The 13,090-nt window shown below is 42.7% G+C and overlaps 1 protein-coding gene across 9 annotated transcripts in view; it reads left to right on the top strand.

Annotated features, from left to right (window-relative positions):
• The first annotated feature begins 784 nt into the window (after positions 1-784).
• Positions 785-13,090, top strand: part of WNK1 (WNK lysine deficient protein kinase 1) — a 106,722-nt gene continuing 94,416 nt past the window's right edge. For 7 of the 9 annotated variants that reach the window (XM_062010056.1, XM_062010092.1, XM_062010038.1 and 4 more), the window contains exon 1: positions 785-2,508. In XM_062010056.1, coding sequence (XP_061866040.1) covers positions 1,729-2,508 — 780 coding nt within the window. In that variant the 5' untranslated portion in view covers positions 785-1,728. The remainder of the gene's footprint in view (positions 2,509-13,090) is intronic. The other 2 variants (XM_062010032.1, XM_062010027.1) reach the window with 2 other exon arrangements.

Raw genomic sequence — 13,090 nt, 5'->3', positions numbered from 1 at the left:
AAAAGCTGCAAATCCCATTTCTCTGAAGAACAGCTAATGTGCTTTAGTGACTGGGCATGTCAGTGTTAGGTGAGAGGTTGGACTTCATGATCCCAAACGATTCTGCAGCTGTATTTGCATTTGAGGTTGCCTGGTCAATCAATGCTTCTTCAGATGACCTGAACTCAGCAATAACGTCCAAAGGCTTGTCTATATGCTGCTTACGCACATGGAGTTATTGATGCCCACAGTTTTAAAGAATGTTTAGGTCTGTTTGAAGGCACGAAGCAAAAAAACCCCAAAATTAATACATTACGTAACCGTAACAGCGCACTAGACAAAACACGCAACGCGAGGCGACTGAACGCGTTCCTAATGCCCTGCGGCGCGGCCCGGCCCGGCCGGCGGTTCCCGCCCAGGCCGCGCTGAGGGCCGGCGGGCGGAGGCGGCAGCAGCGCAGCGCGCCTCGCCACCGCCCCTGGTTGGAATGAGCAGGAGTTAGGGAGCAGCTTCCCTTTCCCCACACCACGTCGGTCCCCGGGCCTGGGCGCTACAGGGCACCCTACGAGCTTCCGTCCTTCCTCCTCCCGCGGGGGAAAGCCACGGGCAGCTCGGCGAGGCTCCCGTTCACCGGCGGAAACTACACCTCCCGTGACGCTCCGCGCGCGGTGCGACTCACAGCGGGCGCTGCCACCTCTCCGAGGCCACGGGGAGAGCCGCGGGCCGGCGCGCGTGCGCAGGGCGGGCGACCAGGGGGCGTGGCCCGGGGGCTCCGTCCCTCCCCCCCACTCCTGTGTGTCGGTTTCAGGCTCCCGTCGCCATTTAGCGCGGAGACGTCCCCGGGGCGGCCGCGGCGGTTCTCGCTCCCTTCTCCCCGCCGTGGCGCGGGGCGCCACCCGGACTCAGCTCACCTGTGGCGGTGGCGGGCGGCCCCCGGTGAGGAGAAGCTGCGAGCCGCGGGCGGGGGGCAGGAGGAGGGTTTCCGGCTCCGTCTGAGGCTGTTGGAGGGAGCGCGGCGCGGCCGCGCGCGGGCGGTGGCTGCCTGCCGGGAGGTGGAGGCCGCGGCCGCCATGGGCGTCCCGGTGAGGCGGGGCTGAGCCCCCGGGTCCCCTTCCCCTGCCCCCTCGCCGTGGTGAGGGCGCTGGGCCTGCCCAGGCCTCCCCCCGCCCGGCGCGAGTGACTGAGCGCGGCAGCTTCCTCCGCGGCCGGCGTGCGGGGCCTGCCTCCCCTCTCTCTACCTCGCTTCCCGGCCCTTTCCCCTCCCCGCAGGCCCTCGCTCCGGGGGGCACCCGGCCCTGCCCCGCTTTCTTCTCCTTTGCTAGGGAATAATTGTAACGCGGTCTCCTCTCCTTAAAGCAGCCGGGTGAGGTACCGGCTTCTCGCCGGTCGGGGGCCTGCCTCGGGGAGCCTCCCTCTTCACCCGGGCCCGGTGCTTGAGGCTTTTCCTCTTCTTGCCGCCCCCATCCCCGCGCCCCGTTTCCGCTCCTGGTGCTCCATGTCGGCCCCGCTGCCCGGCTCCTCGCTGCAGGATGGATGCAGACACTGACCGGGGATCCACCCCGCCGGCCCAGCCTCCCCAGCAGCCGCCTCCCAGCTCCGCCGTAAGGAGCCCTTGGGACCCTCCTCTGTTGCAGCTGCAACGGCAGCCGCGAACGGGCGCGCTCCGTGCTCAGTGACCGGCCCCTTCCCTCGCCTCCTCCCCGCTGCCGCCGCCGCCGCCTCTCCCTCGCAGCGCTCTCCCGGGGCATAATGTCTGGGGGCGCCGCAGACAGCGGCACCCCGGCCCCTCGCTTCCTGGTTCCCCCGCCGCCGCCGCCCAAGAACGGCTCCAGCTCGGACAGCTCCATCGGGGAGAAACTGGGAGCCGCCGCCGACCACGGAGCCTGCGGGGCTGGTGGAGCAGGCGGTGGAGCAGGGAGCGGAGGTCGTAGTGAGGAGTACCGGCGCCGTCGCCACACGATGGACAAGGACACCCGAGGGGCGGCAGCCACCGAGCACCGCTTCTTCCGCCGTAGCGTGATATGCGACTCCAATGCTACAGCCTTGGAGCTGCCCAGTTTGCAGCCCGCAGCAGCTTCGGCACCTGTCTCGGGAGGCAGCGCCGCTCCCTTGGTCTCTCCCCCGGAGTTTGCCAGCCGGACCTCTTGCATCGCTGTCAGTGCAGCCCAGGCTCCCTTGCTGCTGCAGCAACCACCACCACCTGCCCCACTTCCCCTCGAAGGACAGTCTGCTCAGGAGCCCCCAGCCATCAAGGATGCTGCACCGCTGCTGCCCAAGGAGGAGGAAGATGAGGCAACCACGCTACCTCCCACGAGTGCCGCTGGCAGCGCATCGGCTGCCAGTCGGGAATTTGAGGAGAGGAGAACACAGCAGGAAGACATCGAAGACCTTGAGACCAAGGCAGTGGGCATCTCACCTGATGGCCGCTTCCTCAAGTTTGACATCGAGATCGGAAGAGGCTCTTTCAAAACTGTGTATAAAGGACTGGATACGGATACCACTGTGGAAGTCGCCTGGTGCGAGCTGCAGGTAAAATAAATAAATAAATAAAAATTGTGAATTACCAAAGCACAGTCACTCTCCCAGGTGCTAGGCTGCATGCTCAAGGAGGTAAAATCTGTCAACTCAAGGTCTGCTTTATTCAGACAGGGAACTGCAGATGTTACTCAAAGCACTCCTTTGGAAGAAAGGTACAGCCTTTCCTTGGAGTCAGTTTACCTTTGAACTCTTCTCTCTGAAGAATTTTTTAGCTTTATCATCAGGAAATGTACTACACTTCCATTTCTTCTAGCATCTTGCATTTTGTGTCTCCAAAAGGTATTTCGGAAGACTGTAAAAGTAGTTGTATTCTTGTACTTCAGTGAGGCTGAGGGAAAATGTGTAAGTGAATGTCAGCTTGAGCTAGCCTTAATTTTTCAAAATTTATTTAGGTGTTTTTCTTAGAAAAAAAACCCCAGAAGTGTTAATTTTACAGATATTTCATGTGTTAGTGGCAGTGGATTCTTGTAGAAGACAACTGTAGAGCATAGACAGTTATGTAGTGCATCACTATGTGCAAAGGTGTTTTTTTCATTCTGAGTTGTAAGGTTGTTACAGGCGCAAGGAAAGAGAGAAAATACTTGTCTCCTCAAGCTTTAAAGAAGAACTGCAGTTTAACCTTTTCAAATGACTGGTGGATTAAGCTGGAGTAAGACACTACACTTGAGCAGAGACTGAGTTCTTTAGAAGCTCAGTCTTAATGATGGCAAGAACACCCTTAGTTCCACACGAGTTGGAGCTTGTATAACCCAGATGTCAGTTGCTGTGCAACAATCTTTAATAGAGTTGGGAAGAGCTTAGAGTACCAGGAACAAATACCTGGTGTACTAGTTTGTTTTCAAAGCCTCGACGTTAAATTAAAGGGATAGTGCTTACTTTTGAGTGTTGGGTTTTAGTGTGATTCCTAGAGGGGTTAATGTAGTGTGGCTTTATTTTTGTGTATTCCCATCCCATTTAGGGCAGACAAAAGAGTGTTGGATTAATGTCCCAGAAGTCTTTACGGGATTTTTAAGCAGTTAGCTGCTCAGATATGACTGATGACGGTAACTGCACCAAAATTTTCTTCACCTCAGAAGCAATTTTATATCCAGTCAAATTGAGAGAATTTACTAAGAGATTTCTCAATTTGTATTTGGTTTTGGATGATTGCTCAAACATTCTACCAGTATCTTGGTTCTTTATGTTATTGTGATTATTCTATGCTTACTGACTGTAGAAGTAAGCTTCCAGTTTTCTTTGTGCCTCTCGAGCACGCTTCACTTCTCCATGCTAGCTATGTACCTGCTGGGGTGGTCTTTTGAACATTAATTTTAAATTAAAAAAGTGAAAAATTAAAATTAAGTTGTTCATGTGTAGTTTGAACTGAGAAGAGATAAATAATGCAGCAAAATTACGTGACTTTTATTTGAAATTTTAATTGTTGCCATGTGGAGTTCCCTGACTTTAACCCCTGAAATCTCTTTTAATCTTCACACTTACAGATCAGAAACTAATGTCAGCTTGGTAGCAGTCATTTTTCACTAACATTGCCTCTGAAGTGACTTAATCATCGTCAATACCATGTGGATAAAGTGTCTAAAGAAGGACTTTCTTTGAAGGAATTTAATGAAAAAGCTAATCTATAAAGGATGTGTTGCTGAGCTTTCAGTTGCTTGAAGAATTTCATGAGTGATAGTCAAAATGACAAATTGCAAAAAACATGAATGAAAATATTTGTAAGGGGGAAATACTTAATGTTTTGCTTGGAGATTAGTTACAGGAGTGCCTTGTGGGTTAAATTATTCTGTTGGTTGTAGTTTTCTTCTTTTAAGGAGCCTGCATGCAAGATGACAGGTTTGAAACAACAATATAAATTTTATAGCTGTTAAAAGTATTTGTTAAAGGAGATAGATGCAACAGCTATTAGAATATTTTAACATTAATGTCTGTTTTATTGTTTGTGTGTTGCAATAGAAAGGAACTTGGTATTTTGGTATTGATGAGTACCTCCTATCTGTAGGAAAATGTTATTATTGACAGGTGATAATCATTATGCATGATTTGTATCAAAATACAATCCAGATTCATGAAAATGGACTGAAACTTGGATGTCACTATTTTATTTGGATGCCATGATTTTATTTTATTAGAGAAATATTAATTCTTTTCTTCCGTGTGATACTACAATAACCATAAGTAACTTATGGTTACTTCTAATTGTCTTGAAAGAATGTTTTTTTAGAAATACCAGAGTTTTTCTCCTCTTTATTCTTTCTAGCAAGGATGGGCATCCTAGGTGTCCTGCCTCTCTAGAGACATCTAAACAGTGCTGCTGTAGTGCTGCTGGAATGAAGCTGCTTAGCATGATTATGCAGACTAAGTTATTCCTCATATGGCTTGTCTGAAGTTGATAAAGGTGTATCACAGTTCTTGATTGCAAGTTGTATAACAGAATGGAATGGCAACAGTTCATACTTTTGCAGTCTTTGAACATGTGTTCTCTTAAGGTTTTTCTAGCACATTTAGAATGCTTCAGTTTCTTTAAAAATCTCTACTGCGTGGAAGAAAGCAAGATGCCAGCTGCTTTCAGCTCAGTTAAACCTCTGTTTCAATATGGGAGCAAATTCTGTAGTAGTAATGGTATGGATCAAGGATGACACAGAAGACTCTGTGATGGTCTCTGGCAGAATGAGTTTTTAATTCTGAGTAATGGAACTAAACCTGATTTTTATGTGCTCTGTTGTGGTGAAGTGTAAAATTTTGAGAATATCAGTTTTCTTCCTTTCCAAGGGAGTTTGGATGCTGTTTATCAGATGCAGCTTGAGTTCTCTAGTGGTTGATGGTACTCTAGAGAATACTGCTCCATATCCCTAAGAAGGCTCTTGAGCTGCCTTGTATTGCCCCTTATGCTTGATGTACTGAACTGTGGAAGAAATAGGAGAAAGAGCTGAAATTTTGCAGGTGACCTAATGATGTTCTTACTATTTCCAGCAAGGGAGGTCCTGGTCAAAACTCTGCTTTTTCTTAGTCTGTGGAAGATGAGAAGATTTGATTTGAGGGGATTGAAGTGTTTCAGGGTTACTTATGGATGTGTAACAAAATCCTGACAAAGGTTAGGATTTTGTTTACTTTGTGACCTGTCTGTATGAAGCAACTTGTAACTGAACCTAGTTTAAATATTGGTTGCAAGTGTTCAGATGTGAAATACCTGCCTGGCCATGAGTATAGTGGAGCTGTCAAGAGCTCAGCAGCCTAGGATTTATGCTTAGCTTCAGTTACTGCAAGAAAATTCTTAGTGTAGTGTTAACATACAAATACATTTTTATTCCCATTGTATATATTCATCTCCACTCTAGTTATTCTGAGTGAAGTGTGCCTCCTACTGTTGTCATTAGCACAGCTCATCAGTTGGGTGAAGTAGTAGTTAGGGTTACTGCTTTAATGATTTTTTTAAGTAAGCAGAAGTTGGCAGAATTGGTTACTGTTGCTGTTTTCTATTTTAATTTTAAATAACTCTGTACAGTCGTGTTGTTTGTCTTCTAAAATTAAATTTTGGAGCACTGAGTCTCTTGTCATCTCTGTACAGTTCAGGTAACACTGTTGCTAAAATGTCATGCCTTTTCCTGTTGCATTAAGTTTATGTTCCTATGCTAAAGGTAACAAGAGTCAGGTATTTGACTTAGAAGAAGAGTCTTGGGGGTAACATGTCATCTTCCGAGTTCCTGTTTCAGTTTGAGTTAGTTTTAAATCAAGACTGTCGTTTAACTTTTGGTTTACAGAACAATACAGGGCGATGCAATCATTTAATGGACTGCAAAATCTTGTATCTAGAATTATTGCTCTGGATTCTGTCATTCAAATAAGTAACTTCTCAAATATGAAGTGCACTTGATATGGAGATACAGAGTTCAAAAAGAGTTCCGTTTGTTGGTCACTTGAAGACTTGTGTTTCATTTGGACAATGACTCCTGTTAAAGGAAGCATGATTTAGAAACTCTTACTAGAAATACTTTTACCTTGGTTGAAAACACATTCCTGGCAAACTGTTGTAGAACAGCACCGCTTGTCTGGTATGTGCTGTATGCTCCCGTTCTTTGTATTTGACAGAAAGAGTGGCTTGATCAGTCAGCAGTTACAGTTCATGAATGTGTCTTCTTGCTCATATACCACTTTGCCATTTTTATTCTGGCTTCAGTGCAGTGTTAGGTTGTTGTGCTTAACATGTCAGCTGCTGAAGGGGAAGAAGAGATTGAGGGCTGTCTCTAAATGAGATAGTTTCTGGAGGTAAGAAATGAGTTTGAGAGGTGAAGGTGGGGCAACAATAATGTGTTGTACTTGTTAGTACTTTGAGGGGAAGCTGAATGTGAATTCAAGTATCTTTAGTTATAAATAATAAATTAGTGTAGGTTACATGTGTGCAATTCTGTTGCAGACTTAAATATAGATTGAGTGTGGTGTATAAACAAATACTCAAACTTACAACTGTGTTTTTCTTTACATAGGCAGTAGCAATGAAGAAATGGTTGAGAACAAATATAATGCCATAATTTAATGTAAACTGTGAGATTCTGTAGTGCATCCTTGTAAATGTGATAATGCAGTTGGTTTTCACTTCTTACAGGAAGTATTTTTAAAAGTAATGAGGTAGTAAGTAATATTTCCATATATCAGAATTTTTGAGTGTAATGATGTATAGAAAAGTTAACTTGAAATTCACAATGCAGGAAGTTGCTTGGATGTGGTGTGTATCTTCACTTCTATTGACGCTTCAGATTTAACCATACCTATCTTTATCTGATAGACTTAAACCGATGTTTAATACTGATTTTTTTTTTAGGTCAGCAGAGTGCAATCAAAGGTAGTTTCTGTACTCTGGAGTATAGATTCCACTGCATGGTAAATATCAGCTTACTGAAATCAAAGTATAATTCTCAAAAATCTCTGCTTTCTGGACTGGCTGAGCTGGGAACGTTTCAGAAGTTGCACTTTCAAGTCTGACAACCAAAAAAGGTCTTGTATCACATAACTGTAGCATCCTGTAGTCTCTTTTTTTTTTTTTAAAGCTGATTGCATATTGCTCGTTAAGAGGCCTGACTGCAAAGATACTAGTTCTGATGCACAGTCATAGCAATGTTAAAGCAAAATGGAAACCCGGGTCTAAACTTATGTGCAGTGACAGGACTCTGAGGAGTGTGGACTTGGAATTTATTGATCTGTAAAGTGCTATTGGAAAAGGATTCTATTCTGCTAGCTCTGGAGGAAAAGTCAACATCTTGAAATATATATACTTTCTTTGAAAGCTCTAACTGTAGTTTAATTTTCAATATTAAAAATATTTTTTCTAAAACTTTTACTGAAAGATCAAGCTCCAGTAAAATGCAGTGTGGTGACTCCCCTGTCTGTGCTATACTTCACATCAGTGCTGAAATACTCTTAAGTCCGTGACCCTGTGTGTGGCTACAGCCACTGTGACAGCAGCAATGTGCCTCCTTCATGACTGCTCCTGGGTCAGGTGCATAATTGTATCACAGATACAGATTACTAAAGGTATGTGGCAATTTCTGACCATTATTCTGTTCTTATTAGCTCTTTTTCTGTTCTCAGCTCTACAAATTCCAAAATGCTGAAATAGAAGAGCTGTAAAGCAATGTGTCTAATTAATTTATAGTAGTTTCAGTTTACAGAGGATTTTCAAGCTCCCTATGTGGACACACTTGGAAAGTACATTTCTAAAGTACAAGTCTAAATTTTCTATTGGTTTTCCATGTCCTGGGGTAGAACAGGTTGCTGGTACTTACTGGTTTCACATCTCTAATGAAAATTTCTCCTTTTGGCGAAAGAACAAAACCTAGTCATAATCCTGTTTGTGCTGTAATTGATACAATTGACAACTTGATAAATGACATGGGAAAGGAGCCAGACTAATTACCTGCAGAAGTATAAACAGTGGTCAGGTTCCCTCAGACTTTACAAAGGTGACCCTGAAAGAGAGAAGGGAGCTTTAAAGTACATTCTGGAGCTGCAGCTGTTAGGAGACCTCTACTTAGGAAAATAATCTTACCTCAGAAGGATATCACTTTTGGAGAGGGCTGTGTTTCGATTTGTAACTGGCTGGTTGTGAGGCAATAAATATAATCAGATAAGTACATTCTGAAAATGCAGCATTTATTATGGAGACAAACAGGTTCTTGTTTGTCAGTTCAGGTGGGTTCGAGAGTGACAGAACTAAATCTCTTAAATGAGATTTGATTTGGGCTGTTGTGGTTTAAAACCAAACCATTTAGCTTCATAACTAAACTTTTGAAGACTAAGGAAAAGTATCAGGACTGTAATCTTTCTTTGAAAAGGGAAGGGAAAAAAAAACCCACCTCACCTTATAAAACTCCCTGGAGATATCTTGTATAGAGTCCTTTGAGAGCTGACTAGCAGAGTAATAAAACAAGCAGTAATAAATCGGTGGTAGTCTCCATGGATGCGGAGCGTGGTGCAGTATAGATTGAGTACCTTTTGGTTAGCAACATGCCTCTTGGCCATATGTTTTTTTTCTTATTTTGTCATTATTTTTTTTCATACCCTCCTTGTTAAACAGCACAGTTACAGCTGTCATCCAGGTTCTCCATACTGCATGTGACACTGCCTGTGCTAAGCAGTGGCAACCCTGATGTTTCCTGTCATGCATCTCTTCAGAAACTCATTTCCTGTAAAGGTTGACAACTTTTTTTTTTTTCTTTTTGAAGTCATTATCGGTTCTTCTAAATCAGGGTTGAGTTGAAATACAAATTGTGTGTTTTTCTGTTTCTGTCTTTAAGTTCAGATTTTCAAGTTTGTCTTGGTATACATTTGGGCTATAAGAAACATAGTAAATATTCAAATTTGTAGAGATTCTACATCTGGGCAGAATGTTCTTTTGGCATAATGTATGTTTATTTTTGACAGCAGATGGTAGAAAGTTACCGATCTCTTAAAGCTTTAGATAATTATTCCATGTTTTTAACTTGATTGTGACACTTTTACATCATGTCTGGAAAAACACTCTTCCAGTATACTTGAAACAATGCCTATTTTAACAGGATTTGTGTGAAAATTGGTGGGTTTTTTTTGAGTAGTGGAAAAGTTTTTATCTGACATGAACTGTCTCGAAATCTATTCAAATATGGTAAAGTTCTTGTCCTAATGATTGAGACTTAGATTTTATACTGGCTTCATAAGTATATACATGGAAGCTGCATGCAGTCTTCAGGACTTTTTTCTAGCTGATTTTAAGAATCTTGTAGGCCATATACTAAACCTTAAACAATGTTAGTATCAGAGACATTCTAGAGATACAGAATCATATAATTGTTTAGCTAGGGAAACACCTTAAAGATCAAGTCCACTGCTAAACCATATCCTTAAGTGCTACCTTATTTCCAGCCTCCTTAGCCTATTTAGAAATTGTCATACCAGCACATCTCAATGTGTGGTTTTGGTTGCCCTCATTATTCCCTTTGGGAGAGCTGGGGGAAGTGAAGAGGTGACTAGGATGGGATCTGTGGCTCACTTGAGGTCATATTTGAGACAGGGAGCTTGCTCACTTCTTAAGGGCACAACCTGCAGAATACTCCTTAATTCCATGCTGCACAGGAAAAAGTTTCTGTATCAAGATAATCACAGATGTTGCCAGATCTTTTTTTTTTTTTCTTTTTTTCCCCAAAGCCATGACAAAATAACTGTGATGCAATACAGGGATGAGAAGAACTCAGATTCGGTTCTCCAGCATATTTCTGGATGTCATCCAAGTTGTTGTTTTCACCTGGTGATGATAGGTGCATTGCACATATCCAGATTATTCTGTTTAAGTGACTAAGAGCTTATTACCACTGTTTAGGATAATTAGAAAAGAATAGGAATACTGATCTCTCTGTATGTGTCTGGGATAAATCTGAAAGAATTGTGGGAACACTGAACTATGTACCTGGGTAATTCTAAACAGTCTATGTTTTAACTTTGCGTGGATCGCAAGCAACTCAACATTGTCTCAGTTTGTTTCATCAAGGGAAACTCCAACATGCTAAGAACTGGACTGGTGGTGGTGTTGGAGATTTTTTTGTCTTCCAAAAGCTATTCAAGTATAATATGTACCTAAAGCAGTAAGCAATTTTAATAAGCATAATTCATTCCAAATCACTCAGAAGGACAAACTTGACCAATCTGCATTTATTGTTTTAGGTGTAAGCAGAATGGGTATGCTACCTTCATACTTAGAATGTAGAAATCCTCCAAAAAGTATGTTTATACTTGATGGCCACCTACCTTATAACTAAAATACCTATGAGCTTTTAAGTGAAGTGTCAATGATACTATAAGGCATGCCATTTCTTTTCAAATGTAGGTACCCAATAACATGATTCTGAAGTCATCTGGTTCATCTGTTGGCAGTAGTCTGGGCAGTGCCTCTTTGAAGTATCTGTTCTCAGGACAGGATCACTATGGTGCTTTTCAAGTCTATTTTTTTCACAAGTGGTTAGCAGGACTCCTAGCACGTTACTGGTTATATGAAAACAAAGCCAAAGCTTTCGCAACTCTGTTAACTTGTGGTTGCTGTATTTTGAGCCATAGTCCAGAATGGTTCTGATCCTATCACCTTTGTTAATGTGTAGTTGTTGATAGAAACTTTCAATAGCTATCCATCAAACCACACTTTTCCTTTTTTAGGATAGCAGTTGGTCTGGAAAATAAGCTTTATTAGACCCCTTATATGAAGGAGCAGCTCTGTTGTTTCTGTTTAGCTGTTCTGGATCACTTTTTTTTACCTGCATGGTTTCAGCCATTCCTAATTTCCTTGTGTCAGCCGTTAGTGTGTTCTGGTAGCAGAACTGGGGCTCACAACAGAAAGTAGAGAGCTCCAATGGAAAAACTCATTTGAGTGACTAAGAGCTTATTACCACTGTTCAGGAGAATTAGAAAAGAATAAGAATACTGATCTCTCTGTATGTAGCTGGGATAAATCTGGAAGAATTGTGGGAACGCTGAACTAAATGGGAACTATTACAAAGCTGATACCAACAATTATCTGCATTTTATCTGGTTTTGGCTGGTTAATAAAGTCATATGATAGTTTACTGTCCAACTAATGATGTTATGCAGTTGCTTTGGACATTTTCCTTCTACATTGCTCCCCTGTCCAGTTTGGAGGAGGCAGTAACAGAAGACCTTTGGTGGGCGCCTGACACATAGTCAGGGTTAAACCACCACACCTTGTGACTTGTTTCTGCTTTGCTGACTGTTGCTGGCAAATATGACCCCAATCTGAATGTATTTTGGCTGCTTCTATCCTGGCAAAGGCTAATGACATACAAACAATAACCCACAAATATTACTATTAAAAGCTTCAGCAATCCAGGCTGATTATCTTAAGGATCTGCAAATCTGTGTGCACTTATGTAATATGGATCTGTTAATGGCAATTTCAGAACCATTAGCAGGTTTTGCTTAAATGTTGCAAAATGTTATCATGCCTGTCTTCAAATCTGCTTCTAAGTGAGGCTTTAATTCTTAACAGTTATTTTTTTGTTTGTCTCTTTATTCAGTTATGATGTGCTTTCAGTTGGAAATGTAAGTTGCATATCTACATACAAATGCAAGATGTTAACCACTCTGTTTTGCTAGAGCTGATTTGGACTTGGAGGCTTTAAATCTTCTCTAAAGCAAAAAAATATGAAGCTAAATTTGCATTGGAGGATTCTTGAGAAGCAGTCCATTCAGACAAGTGTCCTACAGTAAGAAACGCTGTCTGAAAAGTGATGGAAGATTTTGCCCTCTCTGGATATACACAAGTAGTGATTGACAGTATGTGGAACTGCCTTTGAGGGCATGTTTTTTATTTGCCTTTGTCATTTAGGACTGAGTTAGGTTTGCTGGGAAGTGTGCTGAAAATGACAAAACTGTAGAAATGCCTGATACAAAAATAAGACTTTTAAGTTTAGCTTTATATTTTTTTTTTCCTGTGGTTTTGTTCTATGCAGCTTGAGCTTGTTTTCTGCAGACAGGCAGCTCAAAATCAGAATGCATTTCAGGTTATATGTACCTAGGGCAGGGGAAATTACACAGGACAGTTGAATTTGAGTTCTTTTGCCTCTTGATGGCAACTGTGAGCCAGTTCAGGTAATGGTATGACTTCTTTTGCTGATCTCATTTTACAAGCCTGAACATATGAGAGGTTCAGAATCTACCTTCTGAAATGATAAAAAAGAGTGAAGAGGCTCCGGGTCCCTGCTAGAGACTTATAAGCTGTAATACATGAAAAGATTGTGCCTGGTCTATACCTGAAGATGTGTCATAACCTGTTTTTAATACTCAGGCTTCGATAGTCTGTCTTATGGGACTCTCTTTGGCTTTATAGGCCACCTGTTGAATGTTAAGTGCTTTTCAGTCCTTATGGCAACAACAAAAAAAAAAGAAATCTAAGGAAGAACGAGGAATTCTACCCTGTCATGTTGTAGCCATCCTGTGTTTGCAGAAAGTTAAAGGAAAAAAAAAAAATCCCAGAGAATTCTGGTTCAAGTTGCATTACTGCTTGAAATAACTTTCAAATACAGAACAAATAGAAGTAGTT

Source organism: Colius striatus, chromosome 1, assembly GCF_028858725.1.
Source record: "Colius striatus isolate bColStr4 chromosome 1, bColStr4.1.hap1, whole genome shotgun sequence".
Classification (NCBI taxonomy): Eukaryota; Metazoa; Chordata; class Aves; order Coliiformes; family Coliidae; genus Colius; species Colius striatus.
Note: the sequence above shows the minus strand (reverse complement) of the source record. Positions and strands in the feature narration are given on the sequence as shown.